Source organism: Oryx dammah, unplaced genomic scaffold (assembly GCF_014754425.2).
Source record: "Oryx dammah isolate SB20612 unplaced genomic scaffold, SCBI_Odam_1.1 HiC_scaffold_1, whole genome shotgun sequence".
Lineage (NCBI taxonomy): Eukaryota > Metazoa > Chordata > Mammalia > Artiodactyla > Bovidae > Oryx > Oryx dammah.
The window spans coordinates 58909585-58936752 of NW_024070185.1; the positions used below are offsets into that span (position 1 = coordinate 58909585).

Here is a 27168-nt window from a genome sequence, read left to right on the forward strand (position 1 = left end):
ATGTGGGCAGATGTGGGAGGAAGTAGAAGCACATGGCAATCCCCACCTCCCCAACTCAACCTTCAGGTGAGCGGGGCAGCTGGCACAGGGCTCCCAGCACCCGCCTGGCCATTAGGGGAGCTCTGGCCCCTGACGATTCGGCCTCACGCTTGGGTCTGGCTTTTTCAGTTGCTCTTCTTCTAGTGTGGTTCTGGGCAGGAGTGGCAGCAAGGCCAGGGAGGGGCTGGAAGTGCCCAACCCAGTCAACAGTTGAGCCTACCTGAGGCAGCCTCAGGCTGGATTTTTGGCTTGTTAACTGCCTCAACCAAATCTGGCCGTAGTTCTCTTAGGCTCAGATACTTGTATCCATAGGCTTGTTTCAGCAAAGCTGCTTCTTGAAAATTCGGACTTGGTGAGGGACTAGGTTTGTTCACATGAGTGGTGATGAAGAACAGAGTGTGTCCCTCGTAGCCACAAAGAGCACTGGCAGTTGCTGTCCCAGTGCTGGTGTGGCGTGGGTGGTGGCCGGAGAGGCAAGGGACAGCAGCAGCATGCCTGCTCAGGGACAGCTTCCTGACTAGGATGACTTAGTGCTCTGCGTGTAGTGGGAGCAAGGGGCCTCGGGGCAGACTTCTGAGCCCATCAAGCTGGGCCACAGTACTCCATCCCATTCTCTCCCGCCTGCCCTCGGGGCGGGTACCTCCTCATGAAGCCAGGCTGAGGCTGCAGGCAGAATCACCTTTATTGGAGCATGACCTGTTTGGGGCTTACACCCCCGGCCCCCACAGGTAGTTGGGGGTGGGGGATGGATAGTATAAAAAAGGATGAGTAGAGCGGAGGCTGTGGGACTGGCTGGAAGCTGCTGGCAGGGTGGAGCGGGCTGGGGCCCTGGCAGGTTCAGACTGAGGTACAGCAGCGTTAATAATACTCCGGGAACGTTAATATTCTGGGGAGGGGCAGGCACTTAGGGGGCCCTAGGGCATGAAGGCACTTGGGAGTCCGGGAAGGGCCAGGGAACGTGCGGCAGGACCAGGCCCAGGGTTTGGCAGGCACTTGGGGGTGCTGGGGTTGGGCAGGCTGGGCCCGACAGCCCAGAAGGCTTTGGTAGTGAGGCACAGTCTCTGGGCTGGGTCTGTGATACACACAAGCGGCTGCCCTAGTGCTCGTCTCGAAGCTCTGAAGGTAAGAACTTGTACTGCTGCTGCCGGATCTGCGCCAGCTTCTTCCGTGCCTCCTCCAGCTCTCGTTCCTTCCGAAGCATCTCTTCCTGGGCGGCAATGATCTGAGGGACAGAGATCAGGGACTCAGTCAGTGAGTATGTGCATCAAGGTCTGGGGGAGTGGGAACGAGTGCAGGCATCGTGACTGCCCTGCTGATGTCCCTCAGAGCTTACCTGGGCAATGCCCCCGACCATCTTCTCCTTCACCACCACGGTCTCATTCTCCTGTTCTTCAAAGGCTGCAGCCTTCTGGGCTGCCTTCACCAGGTTGTCTGAGGCTCGCTTCACTGCGTTGCCGGCAGCCTTGGCAGAAAGAGAGAGCAGGCAGTGTGAGATGAGAACTTGGGAAGGTCCCAGCTGAGCAAGGCCCCCGTCTCCCTCGCAGAAAGCATGTCGGGGGTGACAGCTGAAAGCAGCACAGCTCAAGGCACATGAGATGGGCCAGGGGGCCTCACCTGAAGCCGCTTCATTGCCTCAGAGTCCTGGTCGGCCTTGACCTTGCAGGCTACGAGGAGCTGGGCTGTGGAGGCGGCGACCTGCTTGGCCGATGAGATGAGTTTCTCCTGGCTGGCGTGGCCTTGGACAGCTGCATTGGCCGCTTCACACAGGTTGTTGGTGGCCGCGGCCACCATCCGGGCCTGAAGCAGGGAGATTAGGTTAGAACGTGCCTCCTGCCCTGGTCCATCCCCTCTCCAGCCTCTCAAGTCCCTAAAGTGCGGCACAGGGGCAGCTGTACACTCACAGCAGAGATGAGGCCCTGGGACCACTGTCCATCATCCAGTGCGTTGGCTGGAATGGCGCCCACCTATGGAGAAGGGCAGAGAGTCTGCTCAGACTTGTGCCCTCCTGAGAGCCTCCCGGAGGAGACCATCATGCCATGTGGAAGGCAAAGCTGCTGGTATCCAAGTCCTTACCTTTCCCTGGGCCACCAGCTCCCTCTGCGCAGCTGAGGCAGCCTTCACCAGGGCGCTGGTGGCTGCTGCGATGGACTTGGCAGCTTCCAGTATCTGCTCCTCAAAGTTCAAGGACTCGTCCGCCTCCTGCAGAAAAGAGAAGTGGCAGAGAGAGATGCAGGGTAAGAGGAGGCTGAAGGTGCAGACACTGAGCGGAAGGGAGGAGAAGGGAGCAGGGCTGACCTTGGGTTTGGCCCGGGGCTTCAGCTGCTCCAGCTTCTTGGCCGCAGCCTCAATGGCGGCCGCAGCTCCCAGGAGTTCATTCTCAGCAATGACTGTGGGGTCCTCTGGGTCCACCCATTCTGTTCCTGGAGGACAAAGCAAGGAGGGAAGGGGCTAAGAGAGCAGGGAGATCAGGAGCACCGGGCAGTGTGCTTACTGTCACCAGGCCCTGGCATCTGTGAGGACTCTGCAGAGGCCATCTCTGAGCAGCCTCCTGGGAGCAGAGTTCTCCCCAGAACAAGGGTTTCCCTTCCCTCCCTGCCCCTGGTCACCCCTTACCCTTCATGGCCTCAGCAGCCTGGATGAGTTCAGTGACTGATCCAGCCACACGCTTTGAGTGCACCGTCAATTGCTGCTTCAATTCTGGGCTTGGCTTCTGCAGGGTCTGGGGAAGATGGGGGCAGGGGGTAGAGAGCATCAGATCTCAGCTTCTACCTTGACCCTTGAAACAGGGGAGAGCCCGCCCCCTCCCACCACCCCAACCCCAGGCCGCTCCACACCACAGCCTGAAACAGCACACAGTCTATCCAGGAGCGAACCAGACATCACATTGCATGCATGGTGAAGACAGTGAGGCTATGTGTCACTCACCGGCTGACAAGGAGCCAGGAGAAGGATGAAATGAGAAGAAAGAAGAGATGAGGAGGTAGAGGAGGGGGAGGTCAGGCGGGAAGAGAAGAGACAAGAGAAAGAGGAGGCGGTGAGTGGGAGAACCAAAGATGCTCAAACTGATGGAGCCCCAGAGGAAGGGAGATGTGGAAACAAGGACACACTTGGGGAATAGATGGTGGGGTGGGGAGGAGATCTGAACCAAAGATTACAGTGCAGGGCCTGAGGCCTGTGTATTCAGGGAGGCCGCTGTGAGGAACAGACACCTCCCGCCTTACCAGCAGCACGTGGTCCAGCAGTTCCAGGTAGCCATTGGCACATTCCTGGCCAAAGTGCAGGGCTCGGAGCCGCACATCTGGAGCCACTTCCGGGTGGTAGGCGGCTTCCTGTAGCACAGAGTATACATTAGCCTTAGGATCCCAAAGAGCTCCCAAGTCCCTGCAGGTTCTCCCCTACCACGTGCTGCCCTCAAGCTGCCTTACACTTCTGCCTCACCGCCGGGATTTCTACCTTGCAAGCCCGGAGCATATCTGCAATAGCACGGCGACTCAGATTGGCTGTGGCAATGACATCCTCCTGGCGACAGGAGTTCCCAGCGGCAACGGCCTTGGCGGTTGCCATGGTGATACCCTTGGTCATGCGGATGAAATCTTCAGGGGTAGAGGTCTTGGCAGGTGGCTCTGGGGAGCAGAAGACCTGTTGGGGTAGAGCAAGAAGAAAAACTCCACGGTGAGTGAGGCTGTGAGATGGTGCAGCACTTGTGTGACTGGTTCATTCATCTGCGTACTCGGTCAACAAGCAGCCACTGAGTAGTTACTGTAGATCAGCGCTAGGAGACTTTCACACGTTCACAGCTAATACAACAGAAGGCAGTTGGTCCTCATTTCTGACTAAAGTGACTGAAGAAAGTGTATTTGTTTGAAATTAAACAAGTATCTTTGTGCTGGCTTTTCATTCCTAAAAAGAAGTCTTAATATGGCGAGTGGCGAAGGTGGATAAGGAGCTGGGTCTTAAGGATACAGATAACAGGAGTGCACTGACATAGTGGCAGAGCACAAATAACCAGGATGTCAAGTGTGAGAGAGTAGTAAGAAATGTTCTAGAGTACAGGGATGGCAGAGCAAAGGCTGTTTGGACCTTGGATATCAGAACAAGGAACTTAGAATTTTACACAGTATGCAAAAGTCATAAAAATGTTTTGCTGTTTGTGTTCACCCAACAAATTCAATCCCACTAAAGATCAGCTAGGTGGTAGACTACGTGAGGTGCTGAGGGTGCAGCAGGGAATAAGCTAGACAAGGTTCTATTCTCATGGATCTTACATTCTGGTTTTGGGTACAAATAATAAATAGGTGAATGAGCAGGGAAACTACACTGTAAAGGGGAAAAAGGGTGCTGTGATGAGAAAGAAAAAGGAAGTTCTTTTTTAGAAAGGTGGTCAAGGAAGCCTCTGGCAGAGGGGATGTTTAAGCTGAAGCCTGAAGGATCAGAAGGGGCCAGATGTTCAAAAAACTGGTAAAGAGCAAGAACAAGGGTCTGCAGTGGGTGGAGCTGAGGCTGCAGGGGCCTGGCCCCTGGCCCGGAGGAGAGAAGGGTGAGGAGAGACTGGGGAAGGCAGCAGGGGCCCTGGGGCCTGGAAGGCCCTGGTATGGAGAGCGGACTTTACCACAGATGCCAGGGCAGTCACTGGAGGATTGTGAGCACTGAAGTGACATAACCTGATTTATATTTTTAAGAGATTATTCTGGGAATTCCCTGGTGGTCCAGAGGTTAGGACTCAGCACTTTCACTGCCATGGCTCTGGGTTGAATCCCTGGTTGAGGAGCTAAGATCCCATAAGCTGCATGGTGAGGCACCCCCCCCACCCCTCAAAAAAATTATCCTCTGTGTTGAGAGGATTGACTGGGGAGGGGGAGGTGAGTGGAGAAGCAGGGAGTTTACACAGATGCTATCACATAAACACAGCTAAGGCCTGATGATGGTTTTGACAAGGTGCTGGTAGCAGAGATGGGAAATGAGAAATTGAGGTCTATTTGGAGGGACCACTAAAAGAACTGCTGATGAGCTCAGATGTGGGGAACAATGAGAGAAAGATGTTAAAACGGAGTTTCTGGCTTTAGGAACTGAGTTACTGAAAGGTGCTGTTTAGTGATATGGGAAAGAGGAGGGAATGAACAATCAAGTTTGGTAAGTAGAAAGGAATTTCAATTTGAACATCTCTGAGGAGAAGTGAAAACGGAGGATGAGAAAGATAAATTTAGAAGTTAGAAAGATGGGGACTGCCCCAGTGGTCCAGTGGTTAAAAATCTGCCTGCCAGTGGAACATAGGTTTGATCCCTGGTCTAGGAAGATCCCGTATGCGGGGGAAGAACTAAGCCTGTGCACACAACTACTGAGCATAAGCGAGGCCCACACGCCTAGAGCCCGTGCCCCACAGCAACAGATGCCACTGCAATGAGAAGCCTGTGCACCGCAAGGAAGGGTAGCCCTGGCTCACCACAACTGGAGAAGGCCCACGTGCAGCAAAGAAGACCCAGCGTAGCCAAAAAATAAGTCAAAAAAAAAAAAGATGAAAGTGACAAAGACTGAAGGCAAGGAGACCAGGTCGAAACCTGGCACAGCAGTCACAGTGAGGGGGAGTGCTGCCTGTGGGCTGGGAGGGAAGGAGAGGGAGAGACTGGAGGAGGGCCGTGCAGGACCTGGCGATGGCCTGCAGGTTGTGAGCGAGGCTGTGAAGTCACAGGGGACGGGGAGGGAGCCTGCTGCACCGGCAGGCTGTGGCCATGCTTAGTGGGAAGAGTAGCTGGTGGGAAGGCACTGTGGCTCGGTGCTAAGGTCAACCAGGAGGCTGAAAATGACTGAGCACAGAACTGGAAATCTACTTATCAGAAAACAAAATGATGAGAGGGTTGAAACTGCCAAAGAGGAGTACGAAGGCGATCTGGTGCAGTTCCAGGAAGGCCTCTAAGATTTATCTGGTTGAAGGTGAGTGCAACTATAGAAGAGATGTGGGGGGCAACAGAAAAGGTGTCACAAAGGCCAAAGAAAGAAAGGCTTTCAAAAAGAGGCTTGTTAGGGGGTCCGCTGTTTTGGAAATGACTGAAGAAGGTGAAGGCTAAGTGTCCCCTGAACGTGGCAACTGAGAGGCCAGAGAAAGTAGAGGAGGGGACGAAGAGGGTAGGTGTCAAATGCCAAGGAGGAAACAGGTGAGGAAGGGGAGACAGCGCAGCATGCACAGGAAGTCTGGCAGGGGGAGGAGGCTGAGCGTCAGTGTCTTTGTGCATGTGTGGGTGGCGCACATTCACAATCCACCCAGACCCCACTCTCCAGCCCAGGCCCCGCTGCACAGACGGGCTCACCGCCAGCTCCTGCCGAATATGCTCCGTGGTGGCCTCCAGGGCGCGCGTGCCTTTGGTGGCCTCATCCTCCACCGCTTTCACGGTCTTGAGCAGCGATGTGACATTGGTTACCATCACCTGCAGGCATCAGAGGAGGGAGAGCAGCATTGTTTTACGGGGCGGGCAGAAGCACACGGGTCTCCTCCCGCCCAGGGAGCTGCTCTCTTTTCCTCCCACCTTGGCGGAGTTCTTGAGCTGCCACACAGCAGGGTCGTCTCCGACTTTGCCAGCCGCAGCCTTTGTGGCGCTGATGAGGTCTCCCAGGGCCTTGGCCACGTCTTTCACTGCGTTGATCAGCACCACCTGTGTGCGAGAGCAGAGGCTCTGGTCTGTGGGAGGAAAGGGGGGATCAGGAAGTAGTTCTGGCCAGAGGGAGGCGTGTGGGGCGGATACCTGGGTCTCTGGGTCCTCAGCTCCCAGGCTGGCTGCACCCAGCTTGACCACATCGGCAAGGCGGGTGATGGTGGCCACGGAGGACTGGGCTGCCTGTGCCAACTTCTCCTGGCTCCCAGCTGCATTCTGCACCAGGACCTTGGTGTCTTCCACCAGCACCTTGGCCGTCTTCAGAATGCCCTCCCTAGGGGACAGCCCAGCCCAGTCAGCTCTTCTCAGGCCTCCCCCAACCCCTCTGGCCCCCCACTGCACAAGGCCCAGTTCCCTCCTCACCGGTGGTCAGCGAAGGTTTCAGCCCCTTCACGGTTGAGCGTGCCGGCAGTGGCGAACATGATGGTGGTGTCCAGGTCAGCGATGATGCCGGATACGGCGCTGGCGGCTGTGATGCAGGCCTGGGTGCCACGATTCCCAGCCTGCAGCGCAGCCAGCACGTGGGAGACCTGCGGGAGGAGAGTCACGTGGTGACTGCGGTAGGGGCCCCATGAGAGGATAGGTCCTGGGTCTGGGAGAAGGGACAGAGGAAAGGGCTGGGGAGCACAGCCCCCAGGCCATGGGGACGGGCTCAGTCACCTTTTCAGAGACTCTCCGGGCACACTCTATGAGCTCCTTCTTGGTGTAGGCGTCACTGGGACTGCACTGCAGAGCGCCTGCCTTGGTGACCAGAGCTGCGCAGCCATGTCCCAGCTCCTGAACCCGGTGCTTGATGTGGGCGCCTATCTGTGAGTAGATGAAACAGGGAGATGGATTTTACAAGAGGATTCGGGGATGTCCACTGCACTTGGAGGAGGCACTAAGAACCTAAAAAAACACTCACTGAGCACTAAATAGGTAGTGAGAAGTACTCTGCACAGACTTGTCCTGTTTCACAGCCTTTAGTCAGGAGGTCTCCTCCCACACATGGAAAATACTAGCCTGTGGGCACCAGCTGTGAGGACCGTGCTAATAAGCACAGCGAGGAGGAGGGGGAGAAGCCCTCATGCTGGGGTATCTGAAGCAGAGGCCACGGCTTACAGTTTGGCGTGTGTGGTTGTGGAGGGGTTTGGGTTGGGGATTAGGTGTATCATGCTAAGATCCAATTACTTGCTTTCTTGGAAAGCCAGGAGCTTAGGGAAGGAAGCGCTTCAGGGCTTTGCAACATGGAAGAACTAGGAAGGGAACAAAGGCTTGCAGCACAGCTGAGAAGCAGCCACAGGCAAGCAGGGACAGCAGGAGAAATAGTGGCAGCCCAAGCAATCTCCAGACCCTGGGCTACTCCTTATCCCTGTGATGGAGGCTTTGATCCCACCCTTTATGGAGCCCTGATCCCTCTTTCATGGAGCAGCCCTGAGGACGAGTTCCCCTTTCTATGAAAGACCCGAGTGGCCGAGGGTGGGACAGCCCCAGAGGCTGACATCATGGGACAAGGGGCACGCCTTGGGTTTTCTGTCAGGGGCAGGGGAAGTTACCTCTTCATTTTCAGCAGCCACAGCTGCAGGCTTGGCCTGGGAGGCGAGACGCCCATAGTCACTAGTCAGCTGGTTAGCGAGAGGGCCCAGCTCCTCAGGGCTGGTGTTTGACTTGGTTACCTGGTGACAGGAGGAAGTGAATTGATATCCAAACTCAGTGTCCAAACTCTCCAAGAGCAGGCCTCTTGTCTGCTCCCAAACTCACCATCTCCTGAACGGTGACAGCAATGGCCTTGGCTGTCCGCACCATGGTGGTCTGGTAATCCACGAAGGAACCCTCTGGTTCACCCATTGGTCCTTCATCTAGCTGAGGGGGGAGAATGGCAGAGGGGAAAGACTGTGGGCTCAGGGACACTGCTCCACAGGCACCTCCATCCACACGCTCCCCAAGACTCCAACCTGGTTGATGGCCTGGGTGATGGAGTCCACCATGCCACCGACGACCCCGGCAGCACTGGCTGCCTCGTTGAGGGTAGCTGTCAGGTCCTCCACGGCCTCTGTCATCATCTGCACAGCCTCCTCCAGGGCTTCCTGGGTATGAGCTGCTTGCTGTGGGGCAGAGCAAGTGAGCTGGGGCCGGGAGTAGTGGTTCCCGCTTCTCTTACTATAGTAGCAGCCCCTTAGCTCAGTACCTTGGGGTTACCGCCAGCTTCCTTGGCTGTGTACAGCAGCTGCAGGGCAGACTCGGCCAAGGTTTTGGTCTGGTCCAGGAGCGCCATCTGCTGTGGGTGGCTCAGGGTTTTGGAGGCAGCTCCCACAGCAGCCAGAGTGAGTGGCTCAAAGTACTGGGCCATCTGGGACACCTGCGGCAAGGAGTTAGGATGGGGGTCAGCCTGGCCAGGTACCCTGGTTCAGCCTACCCAAGCCCATGTGTCGCCCCAGGTACCTTGTGTCCCAGCTGGGAGGCTTCAGCCCGGGCAGCGCTGGCCAGCGGCTCAATAAGATGGGAGATTTCCTGCACCGCAGTGAGCATCTGGGTGTGCAAGGCCTGGGGAGGAAGTGGACTTTAGCCCTGACTGTGACCTGCACAGGACCCCACTCTTCCTTCCACACCCAACCGACCCAGTACCCAGCATGTTCCATACCCTCTATGTGTCTATGACCTCACTCCCAGATCCTCCACCTTCCTTAAGCCTGCCCTCCCTCCTCCCCTTACCTCCTGAGAGATCCCCTCACGGGGAGCGAGCTGCTGGCTGACTGCAGCAAGAGAAGCCTGGTCAAGGTCCCGCAGACAGCTGTTCAGAGCTGCAATGGCTGTCTCACACTCCAACTGCCCTGGAGCCTTGTCCCTGCAGACATATCACAGACTCCAACATCAAGTACACCTCTTGAGCACAAGGCTGGCCCACCTTTCCCTGTACCCCAAATCTTGGACCACAGATGCCTTCCAACACTGGCCCATCTCACCGCACCACAGTGCCCATCCCTCTGTTCTGTCAGAGGGATGTGCATCCCCCAGGCATAAGGTTTTCCACCCTGCCTCCTACCTCATGCTTGTAATCAGCTTCTTGATGGAGTCCGAGACAGTACGGGAGTGGCCAGCCAGCACGGACCAGCGTGGTGGGTCCCGCGGATTGACTGCCAGGGCTCGGGCTGTCTGGATGAGGCCCCCAGCACTCTCCAACATTGTCTTGGCAGAGATCACAATGGGCTCCATGGCAGCCCGGCCCTGGGGAGAGGGGAGGCCGAGGGGTGAGTCTTAAGACTCCTGGAAAGACGATGAGGTGGCCAGCAGTTCATGCCTTCACCCTGCCTCACCTCAGGGCTGATCTGGGCAGGAACACTGGAGAACTCAGGGTTGGCTGCAAAGGCGCTCAGATTGTCCACAGCCTCCAGCAAAGGGGCCGTTGCTGCTCGGCACTGGGCACGGTTCTCCTCTGTGAAGGCCCCATCCAGCGCCTGAAGTGGGAGTGACAAGGAGGAGCTCAAGATGGACTGTAGACAAAGTCAGTGAAGCCCAGGTCTCCCTCCTGAGCTCAAAGGGCATGGGGCGGGGCTGGTGGTGACCAGTGCGGACAGGAAAGCTCTTGGGCTCAGGCAGGTGGGACTGGGTGAAGGCCTCAGGGAGTGATGGGGTGCAGGGGTCGGGGGAGAGAAGACCGGACAGGTCAGGGAGAGGCTGAGAGTTCAAACACTGGGAACCTTGATGGTCTTGACAAGATTGGCCGTGCTGTTGGCCACCTCCTTGGCTGATTGTACAAACTGGCGCTTGGCGGTGGGATTGCTGGTTCGGGCAGAAGCTAGGCGGCAGCTGTTACACAGTGCAGACGTGTGTTTGGCCACAATGGTGGCTGCAGAGAGCACCTGAGGAGGCAGAGATGTGGAAGAGCCACGTGAGGGCAGGAGGGCCGTGTCTATACTGGGGAGCAGCCCCTTCAGCTTGGGGGATGGACAGCAATCCTTTGGAAGTCTCATTAGGAAAGATAGAATCACCTGAAAGTCAAGATCTGGGAGACAGATACCCAAAGATGCGCAGGGTGTAGGAGAAAGGAAAATGAAAAGCCGGCACACTAATGGAGAAATCACTCACAGGCTCAGGAAGAGAGTGAGCTCAAACCTCCATAGAAAAGTCATGGAAGTAATGGCAGCAATGAAAGGAATGATGAGAAACACAGCCAGAGAAGACTGTGGCCCAGAGAAGCTACGGACAGGAGGCCAGCACTGGGGCGCCACCCAGCGCTGCACGTCTTGCACCTTCTCCCACCACGGGGGCGGCCTGTCCTGGCTCAGCAGCCTTTCCAAGGCTTGCTCACAGTGACTGCACCCCCGAGTTACCTGGGCCTGGGTGCAGCCAGGCTCCCCCAAACTCTGACAGGCCATCTGAATTGCCTGGTTTGCTCGGGCAAACTGTGTGGGCTCCACCAGCCCTTGTTGTCCAGCTTGGCTGTTGGGGTCAGACACACCAACCAGGTACGCAGCCTGTAGAGAGAGAAGAGTCGGGTGAGGAATAAGGAATATTCCTGAGGTAGGACTGGAATAGCCACAGTGGGGACAAAGGGGAGCAGGGGTAGGTTCAGTGGCCAGGGTTCTACGTGAGTGGAGATACATTAGCAAACTGCGATTATAGTATAAAAGAGGGAAAAACCTCTCCTGTTTTGTTAAATGTGTTCAAACATTTCAGAAGATTAAAAAATGAAAAAAAAAAAAAAAAAGGAAGAAGCACAGTAAGCTTTTTATCAAAATTCAGTTCACCTGTTTATGTGTTTGTATGTTGGGTCTTAAGGTAAAAAGTACTGCTTATTCTAAGTGCTAGTAAAAAAAAAGTTTGAAAGACACACACACAGCCTCTTTTGGAGGCTAATAAAACTGTGGGTGGTGTTAGGCTAATTAACACATAATGCCTCCAAGCTTCAGAGATTTGGAAAGAGGGAAGGGACGTTGCCAAAAACTGTTTCTGCTTGGAAGATCATCGTAAGGTTTGATTCTTACTTCACCCAACACATGATAGCTTTGCATTTTCTTCTTTATGCCTTTCCAGAAATACGTTAAACCATATACAGCAGGCCACCCAACAGAACAGGGCACAGGGAGGCAGGGAGATTGAAGGAAACAGGCTGAAAGGATGAACTCTCAAGTCAGTTTGTTTTAAGGATTCATAAATAAAAGCAAAATACTCTGAGCCAATGGATCGTTTTATACTTCATAATGCAGAAAAAGGCAAATTAGGTGGTGACTCAAGTAACTGGGAATTTAGTGTAATAATTATGTGTGGACTTCCCTGGGGGTCCAGTGGTTGAGACTGCACTTCCAAACTCAGGGTGCATGAGTTCGATCCCTGATCACGAAACTAAGAGCCAGCTTGCCATGTGGCTCAGCAAAAAAAAAAAAAAAAAAAGTACTAATTATATGAAAATAATTTGCATATGCTAGGCAGAATATACCAGGCAAGCTGGGGCCAGATTCAGTGGTTGTTCAGTGTAATCACAACTGAAAGCACCAGGGCTCAGAGGTGACAGTGATCAGAATTGTTGGCGTTCTATGCTTGCTGACAAACGCCTCTACTTTAGGTGGGGGAAAGATCCCCATTTTCCACACAGCTGGCTTTATAACTATGTCTTCTGTGCATGTGTGTCAGAGTGCGAGGAGGTGGGCTAGGGATAACAGGGGAGTTCCAGGGACCATCCCAAGAGGATAACCTGTGCAGCCGCCTCGGTGAAGCCGCAGAGGGCCTTGGAGGCTGTGGCGACAGCCTCCCCAAACTCTGGCAGGTTTCCGTTCTTGGCATTTTGGGAGATGCCGGTCATGGCCTCACCCAGCACCTGGGGAACAGAGGGTATAGGGAGAGTCAGATCTTGTCCTCAGAGGGAGAGGGCAGCCCCTGGCTGGCTCATTTTCCTATCCTCTCCCCTCCTTGGGAGGGGACTGGGTACACCTACCTTTGAGTTTTCCATGACGCTGTCCAGACAGCCAAAGTAGGACATGTCATTGATGGGTTGGACTGGGTTCTCTAGGAGTTCCCGGACAGTCTGTCGGGTGGGGGAAGGGGGTGCAGTTGGTGGTGAATTGAGATCCAAGACCCCCCCATCACTGCCCTTTAGCCAAGAACCCTTTCCTCAACTTCAATCCCATTTAGCCTGCCAAGGCCCACCTCCAATTCCCGCAGGGCATTGTCACACTCCTTCTGGCCTGGCGCCTGCTGGGTGCACATGCTGATGAGCTGGTTGATGCTGTCGGTCACTGCCCTGGGAGGAACAGGAAGTCGAGCGAATGAGTGCAGAGGTCATCACTTCTGCATCCTGCTCACATAGCAAGTCTCTAGCCATTTCTTTTTTGTCTGGAACAATTCCTGAGCCAGAGACTTCTTACGAAACATCCCCTCCCCAGTCTGATTAACGTGCAAGGGCTTGGTTTCCCAGCTCCCACTTACCGGGCAGCTGCAGCCAGCTGACTCTTGAGGGTTGGGGCTGCAGGGTCTGTGGACAGGGCCTTGGCAGCGAGAAGAAGTTTGCTTGAAGACATGGAGATGCCCTTCAAGTTGGACACAACCTGGGCACGATCCTCCTGGCTCTGTTGAGGGCAAGAAGGCCAATGCATTGTTCAATTTTTTCTTGTCTGTCTCTAAAAGGGATTCTCTGTCCCAGACACCCAAGTACTGCTAGAGACTGGGGAGGGGAGGGGGCCAGGAGCAGGTCAGGACTCCTTGGTCACAGAGATGCCCCTGACCCTTGAACCGTACCCAGCTCCCTTTCATACCGGAGCCTGGCCTGCCATCTCCACGCCGGCTTCCAGGAAGGTGCTAAAGTCCTGTCCAAATCGACCTGAGGCTCGGGCCAGGTCCTGAGGGGTTCCCCGAGAGGCCTGCACCAGCTCTGTGGCTGCCTGATTCAGCCCGGCAGCGGCTTCATTCAGCCGGCTCTGAGCCTCCTGAAAGGTCCCAGTGCTGGGGGGAAGCTGCAGGATCAGAGAGAGAGTCAGGAGCAAGGATGGGAGATGACGTGAGAGGAAGCCTGGTGAAGGAGCTTGGGGAGGTGGGCACAGGCCTGGGGGAGCAGTGAGGGGAGGGGGTGCATCTGGGGAGTTAGGGTGATGGATAGGTCTAGAGGTAGATACTTGGAGTCCTTTGTCCCCATGTCCCCTCACACCCCTGTCCTCCTACCGAGTCACTCAGGAGTCGCTTGCTGGCATCTCCCACTGCCCTCAGGGCATTGTCCACATCACGCTGGCCAGGCAGGCAGCTGACGCAGCGGTTCAGGGCCTGGGTCACAGCTTTAGCCACCTGAGGTAGGAAAGGACACAGGGGTTGCCAAAGCAGAAACAACTGCGAGATCCCCGCCTCCACCCATGGGAGCCTCTGAAAGTGAAAGCGGAAAGGGGGTGCTATAGCTGAACGGCCAGAGTATCGAGTTAGGGTATCAAACTTCCCCAAATGTGGGGTTTGGCTAGGCCCAGGCCCCGCTTTCACTGAGACTCTTCTACTCAGACTGAGAAGGAAGGGTGGAATCCAGAGAGGAGCCACAGTGCCGATGAGACACCCCCTCGAGGCAGCCTTCTGAGAGGTCGGGGGAGAGGGAGGAAGCAGCCTCGGCCCAAAACCGAACCTGGGCAAGCCGCTGCTGGCTCTCAGGGTCCCCTGGATGGCCGGCTGCTTTCTTCGCCTCCTCGATGAGGCTGCTGGCCTTGTCCAGGACATCGCTGGCTGTGTCGAGCACAATGGCTTGCACTGCAGGATCTGACGTCAGGGCAGCTACGCCCCTAGCGGCTTGGGCCAGTGACCGCAGCCCACCTGCCACATCCCGAGCTGCAATGCCTGGGGAGACAACGAGAGAGAAAGGAGGAGAAAAGCTACCTTCACTGCCAAGCCCTGATGTCGCCCACGCCTCCTACAGCTCCCATTCCCCCTCCCTCTCCCTACAGGCCCCATCCTGGCCCTAACTGTGTACCTGCGTAATTCTCATTGCCCTGGGCGACCTCCCCCAGCAGCTGGGCAATGGCAGAGCTCACGGCTTTGGTGCTGTTGCCCAGGTCCTGGGCACATTTCTCCATCTAGGGATGACAGGGAGACTCAGACTCAGTCACAGGAGAAACAGGGAAGAGAGAGCTTGAGAAGCTACTGAGAGTCAGCAGGCAGTTTCAACAAAGGCTCAGGGCAGCTCTGGGACACAGGTGAGAAGGAGACTTCAGATCTCACAAGTACTTACCGTCTCCCCAGGCAAGGGCTTCAGCTTGCCGTCTCGAGCAGCTGCCTTCACTTCCTGCAGGTCTCTCTCCAGATTCTGTACCACACTCAGAGCAGAATCCATTTCCAAAGGCCCACATGCTTCCTGAGCCTACAAACACACGGGGTGAAGGGGGAGAGTTCGAGGGGTAGGAGGTACACAGGGTCTCACTTGTGGCTCAGGTTACAGTTATCTATTTTAGGATAGCCTGAACAGATTCTCCATCATCCCAGGATACCCCCTTCATCTTCCAAAAATATAGCCAGCTCCCATACCTTCTGGGCAGCAGTACGGAGTTCAGCCAATGCGGTGCCAAGGTTTTTAGCACACTGACTCAGCTGCATGGCCGATGCCTGGTCCTGAATTGTTGGCACGGAGGCCTTTGCGGCTGCCACCATCTTCCCACCTGGCTGTTGGGGAATAGGTGGGCAGATGAAGCACACCATATGCCCTCTGGGCTTGCGTACAGGGATGGATGAGGGTCAGGATGTGGTGAGCACTAGGGTTTAGCACAGGGAGAGAGACTATTGGCAGAGACTTAAACTGATGAGATCTAGAGGCCCTAAGAGGAGTGGGAAGGGTGTGGTCTGAGTGGTCAACAAGGGGGCCTTGCCTGCAGGAAGCTTTGGCTGGCGGCGATGAGGGCTAGCTGAGCACTGGGGCTGTCAGGCTGTGCTTGGCTCCCTCGGACACCCTGCACCAGCAGTGGAATCTGCTCTGCCACAGCCTGTGGGTAAAAATGTCATGAGCACCACCTCCCCACAGGCTGGGGGAAAGTCCCCACCTCCCGTGCCTCCTCCGGCCCCCATGTGCTTCCTGGCATCTTACCTTGCAGCTCTGCACCAGCAGGGGCTGGGGGCCAGCAGAGGCCTTGGGGGTGGAGGTTGCATGTTGGGCTGCTGCGATGGTCTGTGTAGCCGAGGCTGCAGCCTGTTTGGCTGCATGCTTTAAGGACAGAACAGTAAGGACAAGGCTCAGACGTTTCTGTTCCCCGTCCCTGGCTTACCCTGCCCCTGCTATTCCCTGAGGAAATAACTGTTGGCACTGAGGATGCCAACATGTACCAAGAACACCGAGCACGTCCCCGCACATGCTTCCTGATTTCATTCCTCCCATAGCACCTACACATGCCTGTTTCCCAGCCTTACCTCAAGGCGCTGCACCAGCTTTTTCTTGATGGCATTCTGTGCAGCAGCATTAGTTGCCATGCGGAGACCCTCTGCTGCCTCCCGCAGCCGCTGCTGTTGCTCCTCACTGTCAGGATTGGCGGCTGCTCCCTGAGAGGTGGTGACAGAGACAGTGACCACCCAGAATTTCTGTGAATCCTAAGTAAGCACTTCTCTATGTCTCCATACTCACACTTCTTTTCTTAAAGTCACTTCTAACCACTCCTGCTGAAAGGTAATCATGGTTGAGACAAGCTCCCTCAGGTGGGCAAATGGGGAGTCGTGCGGGCCCTGGCTTCCTTCTGGGATGCTGAAAGCCCTTTCTTAGGCAGGACTGTTTCTGCTTCCCCTCCAGGGAAGTGGCCTTCTTTCTTTCCCCACTCCGCACAAAATGCCACCAGCAAAGGGGAGTGAGGGGCTCTTGGGGACAAGGAGGACACAGTTTAGAGCAGGGATCTCAGAACACCAGAGCAGGGGCCCTGGTTACTCTGCAAAGTGAAGAGCCCGGTGTCCAGGGACCCAAGAATCTTTTGGCTTCTTCCTGCTGCCTTCTACACCTGGTGTTTCTGTGTCCCACTGCCTGGTCCTTCTCTGTGCTGCTAGCAACGGATCCCCTGGGACTGAACGCCCATGTGCAAGCATTCAGGGAGCAGGCAAGCGGTAGCCACACAGTAGCCAACAGTTGGAACCACAGATCCTGGACTTAGAGGAAGCAGAGGGGCATGGTCCCCTGTCTGTCAGTAAGAACTCTGAGAGTCACACTGGCTGAAAGTCTGGTGCCATCCGCTCACTGCCAAGGGGTGCGTCTACTTCCTCAGTGCTCCTGTATTTGTTCTCTTGTATCTTCTGCTTCTCCCAGGTTGCTCCCATAGATGAGGGTGATTATCTGGACCCTTCTCAGGGCCCAGTCTGGGGGTCTGCACAGAAGGCTCCCTACCTTGGCAGCCTCCACCATTTTGGCTGTGGCATCAGCCAGGATCTTGGCGGCACTTAAGAGCTTGCGGGAATTCTCCAGATCACTCTCCCCCTCGGCATCAGCCTTGATGGCGTTCACCAGGTCAGAGGTGGCTTGGGCAAGGATGCGGGCCTGTCGAACCATCTCACCTAAGAGCATAGGCACAGTCAGCAAACAGAGCCAGAGACGCTGAGAGGGTGTCAGGGTGGGGAGAGAGATGCAGACAAGGTAGATAAGGCTTTTAGGGGCAGTAAGCAGACGCAAAAGTTCTTGATTTCCCTGAAGTTATCGTTTTCTGGGTTCAGGATCTTGGAAAGGGACAGATCTCTTGGTGGGTTTTGATGGGGGCAGGGGTGACGGGGGTGGGGTGACAATGGGAACACAGTCTCCAATGAGTATTTTCCGCAGTCTTAAGCGGAAGAGGCTCTTTGTGAAGGATTCTGGGAGTGACGGAGTGGAGGCGGGACAGCTATCTCTTAATAATGCCACTTTCCATCTATTTTTGTGTATACTTTCGTATATTCTTTAACTGCACCAAGGAAGGCAGGGCAGTGATTCTATTCTTGCCTTACAAATGGGGAACTGGAGATTTCAAAGACTGAACACTCAGCCCTGTGCTGAGTCCTCAGGGGGATGGCGGCAGGTCTGCAAGAAAGAGTCCAGCAGGCTCAGAGAACCTCATCGGGGTTCTTTGTCTTCCCAGGGGGGTGTCCTTACCAGCATCACCCATGGAGCTGAAGATGTTCTCGGTGACAGTGAGGATGGTGTCAGTGGCCTGGTCGTAGCGGCCAGCAGGCCCAGCCCCTGTGGCATGGGCCCTCACGTGCTGCAGCAGCTCATTCAGGGCCTGAGTGACAGCTGTGGCCGCCGCACCTACCCCCCGTAACAGCTGTGCATCCTCTGTGGCGGCCTGGGAGGCGGACACACAGCCCTCCACAGCCTTGGCCACTAGTCGCCCAGCCTCCACCAGCTGTTCTTGGCAGACTGGGGAGCTGATAGTAGGAGCCACCACCTGTGGGCAAAGTGAGTGTCAGAGAGGCAGGCGAGGGTAAGGAGTCATGAGGTGTGGTATCTGTGGTTCTGTGGTATTCACAATAATGATTAGGTTGGACAATGAGGCCTTGGGGGCCAAAGAGATTAGATGAGATGCTCTTGTGTATGTGGAAGCATCACCTCTTGGCGCAGGCTGGCGCACCTTTGGGGCTCACCTTGGTACAGGCCACCAGCTGGGAGGTGGACAGGGCACACTGTGTTGCCGCAGCGATGACCTGGGTCTGAAGCCCTGAGTCCTCTGTTCGCTGGGCCACACTCTTGGCCTTGAGGACCAGGGCAGCTGCAGCGCTTGCCACGGCCTTGGCTAGCTGCATGAGCACGTCCTGTGAGAAACCAGTGGTCAGCGTGGCCCAAGATCCAGCTTGGGGTCCAAGGGCCCTTCTCAAGAGGCGTAAGCTGTTTCATTAGTCCCACTGCCTCCAATCACAGAACGGTGTGCAGAAGCAACCAGAACCTACCCAAGCCCCTGCCTCGAGCACCAAGTACGACAGAACCCCCACCAAAGAACAAACCCACACCGAGAGAAACAGTGTACACCAAAGGGAGGCGGATACACCCAGACGGCAATGGGGAGGGAGGGCGGGCGGGCAGTGCCTTTACAACAGGATGGTTGGGGGGGAGGGACCTCCCACCCCCAGCATTTTTTCTCTATTTCTTCTCCGCCTTTGGTTGGAGGCAGTCACCCTAGAGTCTCGGGAGCAAGTCCCTGTATGACCCTCTGGATCCCATTTTCTCAGGTCCTGCCTGTGCCACGCCTCCCCAGCTCCCGTCGTGCTCTGCTCCCCAGAGGCCAGGGCAGGGGGCAGAGCGAGTGTATGCGGCTCAGAGAGGACAAAGCTGGGAAGGCCCAGGCCAGAGGCCATTACCGTGGGGGGGTCGGGGGGAGATGGAAACCCAGCCCCGCTGGGTACACAGATCTGCATGGGAAATCCAGGATGACAAGTCAGCTGAGGAAACTGGCATGGGGTGGGGAGGGGGCAGCATCCTCTGGGTATGAGGTTAAAGGATTAGAAGGGGGGTCAAGAGGCCCTCAAGTTGGGGTGAGGGCTACATATGGGGAGGCCTGGGAAAGATGATAGTGGCCAAAAAAAAAATATCACCAATAAGGGCCAAGGGTGAACTAATAGGTTAAGCTGGGATTCAGGGGTTCTGAATTCTTAGCCCCCCAGAAAGGGACTAGGAGAGGGTTCCCAGTGTGATTCCTGGAAAGAGGTTCAGGTTGGTTCTGAGGGGTCAATTTATAGTAGCTGGACTAGAGCTGGATTCAGGATCAGAGGTCACCTCCTAGAAGCTGGGGTTCTGGGGGCTGGGTGAGTCACCAACCTGGAAGTGGGGGTCAGTATCACTTTCCCCAATTTGTTGCAACAGCTCCCCACTGGCCTGGCCCACGTTCCCAGCTGCTTGCAGCAGGTTCTGACGGGGCTGTGGAGAGTGAACACCGGTCAGAAGCTGCCCAATCTCCACCAAGATGTCCAGGGGTCCTACATGCCCACGGTTCCGTTTCCACCCTGTGATCCCTGGGCTTGGACCCTGGCCCTGACCTCGGCACTGGCTGGCTGGGCGCTGCGCAGCAGCTCTGACACTGCCCCCGCCAGGCCCTTGGCCGCCTGCAGCAGGGGCCGGCCGCTGCCGCCTTCATCCTCCAGCAGGGCGGCAAGCAGCTTCACGCCACGGGACATCTCCGTCAGGTTGGAGGAGATGGTGGTGACTGCACAGCCCACTGCTGTGTAGTCTGTCTCAGCAGGGTCCCCTTGCGGAAGGAGGAAGACGAGATCAGTCACAGGCAGTCTCACACACACACACACACACAGACACCCATCCCCACCCCTCACGCTGAGGGAGACGTACACACAGTCCCTTCCGTGAGTCAAGGTGCAGTCACACTCCTGCTTGCACACACCCGCCCTCCCACCTCCACTGCCCAGAGAGCTGGGCATCCAGCCTACCTGCAGTCAGGTTCACCACAGAGGCGGTGCCAGCGGTGATGGCGTCTACCTGGGAGTGGATTTCATGCTTGGATTCATCCATCTTGTTCTTACGCCAGGCCTTTGAGGCCTGAGGGGAAGAGAAACCAACCTCAGGATTGGCTCTGCTCCAGTTCACCCCAACCCTGGTCCCTGGAGTTCCAGCTTCAGGACCACTGGCCCTCCTCCGTCCCACACTCACAGCATCCTGGCCCAGAGGGGGCAGAGTGTCAAAGTCATCCAGTGTGGCCTGGGCGGCCTGCACAGCCTGCATGCTGGAGTTGATGGTCCCAGTGAGCGCCTGCTGGGCTGACGTCTACAAGACAAGGAGGAGTAACAGGAAACATTTAGAGGGAAAAGATAAAGGAGAGCCTGAGGCCAAGGAGAGGACTATGAATAGCTACCTAACCCCCAGCTGGGCCCAGCAGTCATGGCAGCAGTAGGGGCACTCTCACCAAAGGAGGCATGTGTCCTCGGTGCATCTGGCCACTGGTAATCTGCTGCTGGGCAGGCGGCATGCTGCCCACCTGGAAATTTTCAGGACCCGAGGCTCCGGAGCGCATGATGGCGGGCAGGGCCACGGAGCCATGCTCCACCTTCCCCACCCGGTTATACTGCTGCTGAAGCACAGTGGACCTGAAGAGGAGACGATCAGGGGGCATTTCGAGGACCTCCTCCTCTCATCCCCTTCCTACCTGCTCTACTGCCTCTGCTTGTCCTGTGCTCTGCGGGGTGCGTGAGGCCTCATCACAGCCTGAGACTTGATAGAGAGACATCCTAAGGAACCCCCACCCTCCCAATCCTTGGGGTCATGCCGTGCCTTCCCTGCCCGAGGAATGGGGCCCAGCTTCCTTCGTACTTTTTGGGGGATACCGAGTCCTCCAGCATAGTAGACTCCTCATCTCCCTCCAGCCCGAAGTGATCCTTGCTTTTTTTCTGTAGGAGAAAAAAGGAACAAGCGTCAAAGAAGAGGGAAGTGGAAAAGGCAGCCTCTAATCTTTCCCCAGTCAGCCATCTTCCAGAACCTGGGTCCCAGTTTCTAAAGGACCAGCATGCGGGCAACATACAGGAAGAGACGGAGGAAGCGGGGCTCGGGGAGCCAGTGCTTACCTTCTTAAGGATGATGTCGATGTAGCCAGCGATGAGCTGAGCGATCTGCTCCCCCTCGGTCGTCTGCACCGAGTAGTAGCCATCTTGGTAGTCCCCGAAATCCTAGGGGAACAATGGGCACAGGGCTCAGTGGGAAAGCCTAAGTCAACCTGGAACAGGAACGGGTGGGGCAAGAGCCCAAGGCCGAGCTGTTGAGGGTGCCCTCCTGTGCGAGCAGCCTCTGGGACAACAGCCTTTCTTGTCTCCTAGTTCTCTATTTCCCTTGGAGGGAAATACTTTATTTCTAAGGAGTATCCTTTACACTACACATTTTCAAATACATGGTATTTAGGAAGTCTCTCTTCTGTCACCCTGATGATAAATTGAGAGGACACATTCATCACTAAATGACCAGAGTTAAGGATGAGCACTAATATCCAAAATGGAAAAATCGCCTTTACTAATACCCCTTCTCAGTGGGGCACTTCCTCAAGGTGGGATCAGTCTTCAATTAGTAATGCCGAAACACAAAGCTAGAGGCGGGCTACTGTAAGGAGTTGCTGCTGAAAGAAGGGAGGCTTATTTTTCTATCATCTTTTTCTTCCCTCACTCCAAGCGGCCTGTGATCTCAGCTTGCTGGTTACAGTTTGGTTCTGCTGATTTTTAAATCTGTTTCATTTTAGCTTCTCTCATTCTCCAGTACAGAGTTTCTCCTCTATTCTAAACTCCAAGTTCCTGCAGTAGCTCCAAAGTTCTCCTTTTTTCTGGAATAATTTTCAGGGTACCTACCTCTGCACAGAGGGGTTGGGGAGACCCTACGGCTGCCCCTTCTTTGAAAACTACACAGCCCTTTCTCCCTCAAGACCCCAGCTCACCAGGGTGAAGCTCTTGGGAGATGCAGCCCAGCGTTTGATGTTGGTGAGGTTCCATTCCTGGATCACCTCCTTGGTCTTCTCATCCACTCGCATCACACACTCCTTAGTGATGCCCAGAAGCCTGGGCACCAACTTGTTCTTTCCTTTCATCTTTTCCTATGAGGCAGAGGTCGTGGATGTTATTAGTCAGGGGATCAGATCCAGACCACAAAGGGGTGCTGATGGTGGCAGGAGAGCTAAACTGGGTTGTCTATGGATGGACCTGGACAAGGCTACATTAGGATAAAGGGAAAGGGAGGAAAAACGCAGGGCAGGGAGGGATGTGCTGACAAGGGGGCAAGTTTTCACAGGGAACAAAATGAAACTCTTGGGGAATGGCAGAAAATGTGACTCAGGGCACGGCAAGAGACTCAGAGAGGAAAGGATAAGAGCAGAGATAAGGGTGGGCAGGGAGAAGGGTCAGTAACCCACCTTGACCAGGAAGAAGGAGACGCCATATGTCTTGAGGGAACGGGCCAGCTTCACATAGCGTACTTTGGCCTCAATCTCACTCATCTGTCCACAGTTCTTGTGTGCCTTTGAGTACGAAATGGGGAAACTTTTAGCAAAATCTGAGTAAGATGACATTGCAGACTAGAAGTTAAGTTGGGATGTGAACTATGGTAGGAGAGTATTATGGGAACACAGAAAAAGTTAGGGGATGCAGGCTATGAGAAATGAGAAGGTGAGGGGGTGGGCTGATATAGAATATGCCGAAGCGATGGTTCAAGAAGCGAAGGATACAGTTAAGGGACTTGGACATGTTCTATAGATGTGAAGGGATAGTTAGGAAGTAGAAGGTCAAACAGAAGGCCTTTTCGGCTGAGGATCCAAAGAGCAGAGATAACACCTTCCGTCTGTACAAAGATCTACTCTTCACAGTGATTCCCTATCAGTCCTTTTCAGGGAAGACAGCTATCCCATGTTAGAGGGAAAGGAAAGGAAACAAGATTACTGAACTGAGTTCCACAGCAGATGCAGTGATGCAGCGCAGGCCAGAAGCCCAGGTCTTTTGCTTTCTTGGCACAGGAGAGGTAGAACAGCTTGGTGGGCGGAAGCAGGGTAGGGGTGACGAGGAGGGGGTCCATTCAGTCAGTAGGATTAGGCAGCAAAGCTCCCACGTCATCCCAAACATGTCCCTTGCCCCCATTCACCTGGAAGATCTTACGCTCTCCCTTCTGCTTCACATACTCCTTGGGCAGGAAGTCCTTCAGGCTACACCAGAAAAGGGAGGGTCAGCATGTAGTGGACAGCATCAGGGCTATGTGGGCCATGGACTGTGGGCCTGGGGGTGTGAGGAGATGTCTAGGAGAGTGTTATCTTTGGGGAGAAGGAAGATTCAAGGCACGAGAGTCTATATTGTCCCTGAAATTGAAGTGACTTAGTACTAACTCTTGAATGCAGCCTGCGTCTCTCTCTGCAGGGAAAGAGACTGAGGGAACTTGAGTTGGAAGCTCATTTCCTGGGGAAAATAAAGACTAGATCACAATTTTAGGGACACAAGAGTAGAAGGGGCTCACTAGAAGGATGACCATGCTTGTAGGAAGCTGAGAAAGCCACATCAAACTCTATATATTCTGAGAAATACCAGTGGATGAGACCTACGAGACTTCTGAAATCTGATGTTTCCTGTGACAAAAATGTACCCTGTTTGCCTCTGGCTATTGCAGGACAATTCTTCAGAGACTCTCAAAAAAGTGACATGCTTGCTTCAGAGGTATGGGGCAGGGGCAGAGTCTGGACTACTTTCACATTCCACATGGAAAGAGACACGTGGAGGACGGAGGCTGAAAAGGCCCCCGTGGGGGTCAGGCCCTGGGAACTCAGAAGAGGAAGCAGGGGAGAAGGCCTGGGACGGAGACAGGCGCACTATGCTAGGGCCGCAGTGGCAGGGAGTCCTGAGCCCTGACAGGTATGGGATGAGGGTCACTCACTCAAGGAAGCCGGCCTTGTGCTTCTGCTCATTGTGGGGCCCGAACTGGATCTGGCATTGGAAGCCAGCGAACTCACAGGCCTTGTCGAAGGAGACGGGGTGGGAGCCATTCAGGATGTCATCTCGTGCCTAGGAGCACAGAGAGAGGAAACAAATGCTGTGTGGGGAGCAGGGGTGCCCCATCACACTCCTGCTTCTCTCCCTGCCGCTCACCACCCGGCCCATCCTCTCCCTACCTGCACGTAGAGGAGGTTCAGCTGGACGGGGTCCCGGGAGTCCACGTTCTGGTCTGAGTAGAAGAACTTCCTCCGGAGCAGAAGTGTTTCGTGCTCCTCCACTCCCTGCTCCCTCAGGGTCCGGCCATGGTCCAGCCAGTTCACTGGGGCACAGAGGGTCCCCTCAGTGCCAAGTCCCTGCAGCCCTTACACCGTCAGTCTTTGATCTTTTGTTTCTTCATGTCCCACCCTCTCTCAGTAATACGTTCCATTCCATGAGCATAGCACTTTGTTTTACCACAGATGCAGCCCCAGTGTCTAAACAGTGCCTTGCAAAAGAAAACTCAGAAAATCACGCGGAAATGGCTGCCCCGACACCCCGGTTGTCCCCACGCCCCCGCCAGCCCCCGTCTGCTCACGCTCGTCATCTGTGTGCAACTTCTGCTTCAGCTTCTCCATCTTCTTTTCGTCTCGCAGCAGTGTCTTGTCCTTCCGCAAGGTCCCTGTCACCTCCTCCTTCTTCTCCTCCATTATCTCTCGAACCAGTGAATACTCATCATGGTTGGTGATGCCTGGGGAGGGGGTGGGTTGGTAGCATCCCCAGCAGAGGTTTTAGGCCTCCTTCTGAGCCCCCAGCCCCGCACGCCCCTTACCAATGCGGGCACAGATGGTCATGAGCATGTCGGTGACAGTCTTCGAGTCATCCACCATGACCGTCTTCACAGTGCCGTCCAGCATGCGGATCTTCAAGGGCCTCTGTTTCTTCCTGTACTCCATGGTGTCCTATTGGGTCAGGAACAGGAGAGGCCCACTTTAAGCTAAAGATACTAGTTTCTTTTTAGGCAGCCAGAGAGAGAAGGAAAGTAGATCACTAAAAGGAAGGCTGTGTGAAAACAGGGTATTATGACTGCCTATTATTAGAAAGCATGGGAGAGCTCAAAGACAACAGATATGGGTGCTGAATAGGAGGCAGAAGGAGGGAAGTGATGGCAGAGGATATTGGTGGTCCTTGTGAAGTGATACTCACCCCATTTCGGAGCATGTAGTAATCCAAAGCCTTCCCAGCCTCCAGCCATATACCCTTTTTGGGGTCATCATCTGACAGAAACAGCCCAAAGTCGCTGGCTAAAAGAGAAGATGGGTCAGCTTAGGCTTAAAGAAAAACCCCAATGTAGCTGAATGGCTACTCCACTACCCCTTATTATTTTCCCAGTGATCCTGGGCCTAAAGAGGAGGGCGGGGCCCAAGGAACACAGACCTGAGAGATGAGAGGCCTTGGGGCCAACAGAGTCATCTCCCCAGGCCAAGAGCCTGGGAACGAGAAGGAACCAAGGGCTCCCGCCCCAGCCACCTGGGCAGTCAGACTCACGAGGGCCAGATAGGGCCTCTGGGATCCGTTCACGGATGATCCGACAGGCATCATACACCATGGTAGATGGCTCGAATTGCATCGTCTTCACCACATTCCCAATGCTGATCTTCAGCGAAAGTGCAACCATGGTGGCGGCTTCTTCTCTCCAGCCTGGCTATACCTGACCCATGGCATCAGGGCATTAGAATACACCCTCATTGGAGGAGAGGAGGCCCCCCACATGGAGAACCGGGTAAGGGAGTCACCAAAGCAGAAAACAGTGAGTGTGTTCTTGTTTTATTTAATGATATTAAAGAGTGAAAGATGAGCTGTATCAAAAGGACTAGTCTTAGGCGTCTGAGACCTCTGAAGGAGAGGTTGGTCTGCAAGGCACAAAGGCAGGTCTGAAACAGTGTTACCTGAGGACACCACACCACCCCCAGCACTGGAATCTGGGCCTGCTTCTTTCTTCCAAGTGTTTCTCTCTTACTCTTGTCCCTGCTCACCTCCTTTCCCAGTCCTGTCTCTGCCCTATTTTCACCCTTCCTGGTTCAGTCTTTTTCTCTTTGTCTCTTACTATATCCTTCTGACTTCTCCCTGTCTGGGATTTCCAGAGCGCTGCCCTGACTCATCACGTGATCTTTCCTCTCACAGCTTTATTCTCCTTCTCTGCAGAATGAAGACGTTATATTAGGAAATCCCCAAGGGCTCTTGAGCCCTGCAAACACTGACTTGAGCTAGTCTGGCAGGGAGGCCCAACACTGCTGTTCAAGCCATCCTGGCTTACGTGTCTCAGCTCTCCAGTAACTTGACATGCTGGGGGCCTCCCGGAGCAGCTCGGTCCACATTTGGCTCCCCCAGCAGTCAAGCCAGAATCATGGTTTTTCTAATCCAAAGGGATCTCAAAAGTGATCTAGTCAACTCTTTAATTTTGCAGAAGGGGAATCAGACTGGATATGTGTGTGTTTCAAGGCAGCTCAGAGAGAGAGCCCAGTCCCTCTTAACTCCTCAGGCCTTGCTCCTTCTAAGATAGCAGATTAATACCCAGTTCTCACCATAACTCCTCCTATGCTCTGTCCTCTTCAGTAAGTCCTTCTCAAACACTGCCCTCCAGCTCAGCTGCCTCTCCTGACAGTGTCTTAGTCCCAGCCTTCCCCCGCCCTCCAGGCTCCACCCTCCATGGAGGTGGCAGGTGGTGCACAGTGCACCAGACAACAAGTCTGCCTGGCAGCTGATGATGTGACCAGCTGCGTCCAGGGATTGGTGCCTCCTACCTAAGAGAGGTGAGCACACCCAGGCAGCCCATTCCCCTCTCTGCAAACTGCTAGCCCCAAGGGGGAGAAAGCACAGCTAGAGGGAAGTTTGGAAGCGGAGGTTGGGGTCTTAGAAGCAAAAGGTGGGAAACAGAGGCAGCAGCTGAGAACCAGGGAAGCTGGGGAAGGGTGTGTTTTTAGAGGGTGAAGAGATGAGGAGAGATTGAAAATCTAGGTAGAAACAGGAGACAGGAGGCAGATGTGGCAAAGGTCTGGATCAGGAGTCTGGCAGACAATTTCTGACCTTACTTTACTCCCAACAAGAGGAGACCCTCCCACTCTCCCCAGTTCTAGGTCTCTGCCCCCCTCCCCATCCCTGGCACACCTCTCCCGAGAGCTGG

General features: G+C 55.0%; 1 protein-coding gene across 1 annotated transcript in view; it reads right to left on the reverse strand.

Moving 5' to 3' along the window:
- Positions 1-703: 703 nt before the first annotated feature.
- Positions 704-27168, reverse strand: part of TLN1 (talin 1) — a 31030-nt gene continuing 4565 nt past the window's right edge. Inside the window, exons 2-57 of the mRNA XM_040263339.1 lie at positions 25533-25695; positions 25191-25288; positions 24817-24946; positions 24583-24735; positions 24185-24327; positions 23950-24077; positions 23170-23230; positions 22448-22552; positions 21977-22132; positions 21123-21224; positions 20872-20948; positions 20468-20648; positions 20215-20328; positions 19995-20103; positions 19590-19798; positions 19372-19470; positions 18204-18371; positions 17713-18007; positions 16978-17144; positions 16023-16151; positions 15703-15819; positions 15488-15601; positions 15150-15284; positions 14857-14985; positions 14599-14701; positions 14257-14465; positions 13815-13934; positions 13412-13609; positions 13086-13225; positions 12807-12900; positions 12595-12684; positions 12355-12477; positions 10994-11137; positions 10361-10522; positions 9977-10117; positions 9706-9887; positions 9375-9507; positions 9105-9206; positions 8851-9021; positions 8618-8767; positions 8424-8525; positions 8219-8338; positions 7344-7490; positions 7047-7213; positions 6774-6957; positions 6558-6683; positions 6342-6458; positions 3493-3678; positions 3261-3368; positions 2653-2758; positions 2335-2459; positions 2113-2238; positions 1941-2003; positions 1654-1836; positions 1373-1501; positions 704-1261 (exon numbers count right to left, since the gene is read on the reverse strand). Coding sequence (XP_040119273.1) covers positions 1136-1261; positions 1373-1501; positions 1654-1836; positions 1941-2003; positions 2113-2238; positions 2335-2459; positions 2653-2758; positions 3261-3368; positions 3493-3678; positions 6342-6458; positions 6558-6683; positions 6774-6957; positions 7047-7213; positions 7344-7490; positions 8219-8338; positions 8424-8525; positions 8618-8767; positions 8851-9021; positions 9105-9206; positions 9375-9507; positions 9706-9887; positions 9977-10117; positions 10361-10522; positions 10994-11137; positions 12355-12477; positions 12595-12684; positions 12807-12900; positions 13086-13225; positions 13412-13609; positions 13815-13934; positions 14257-14465; positions 14599-14701; positions 14857-14985; positions 15150-15284; positions 15488-15601; positions 15703-15819; positions 16023-16151; positions 16978-17144; positions 17713-18007; positions 18204-18371; positions 19372-19470; positions 19590-19798; positions 19995-20103; positions 20215-20328; positions 20468-20648; positions 20872-20948; positions 21123-21224; positions 21977-22132; positions 22448-22552; positions 23170-23230; positions 23950-24077; positions 24185-24327; positions 24583-24735; positions 24817-24946; positions 25191-25288; positions 25533-25662 — 7626 coding nt within the window. The 5' untranslated portion in view covers positions 25663-25695 and the 3' untranslated portion in view covers positions 704-1135. The remainder of the gene's footprint in view (positions 1262-1372; positions 1502-1653; positions 1837-1940; positions 2004-2112; positions 2239-2334; positions 2460-2652; positions 2759-3260; positions 3369-3492; positions 3679-6341; positions 6459-6557; positions 6684-6773; positions 6958-7046; positions 7214-7343; positions 7491-8218; positions 8339-8423; positions 8526-8617; positions 8768-8850; positions 9022-9104; positions 9207-9374; positions 9508-9705; positions 9888-9976; positions 10118-10360; positions 10523-10993; positions 11138-12354; positions 12478-12594; positions 12685-12806; positions 12901-13085; positions 13226-13411; positions 13610-13814; positions 13935-14256; positions 14466-14598; positions 14702-14856; positions 14986-15149; positions 15285-15487; positions 15602-15702; positions 15820-16022; positions 16152-16977; positions 17145-17712; positions 18008-18203; positions 18372-19371; positions 19471-19589; positions 19799-19994; positions 20104-20214; positions 20329-20467; positions 20649-20871; positions 20949-21122; positions 21225-21976; positions 22133-22447; positions 22553-23169; positions 23231-23949; positions 24078-24184; positions 24328-24582; positions 24736-24816; positions 24947-25190; positions 25289-25532; positions 25696-27168) is intronic.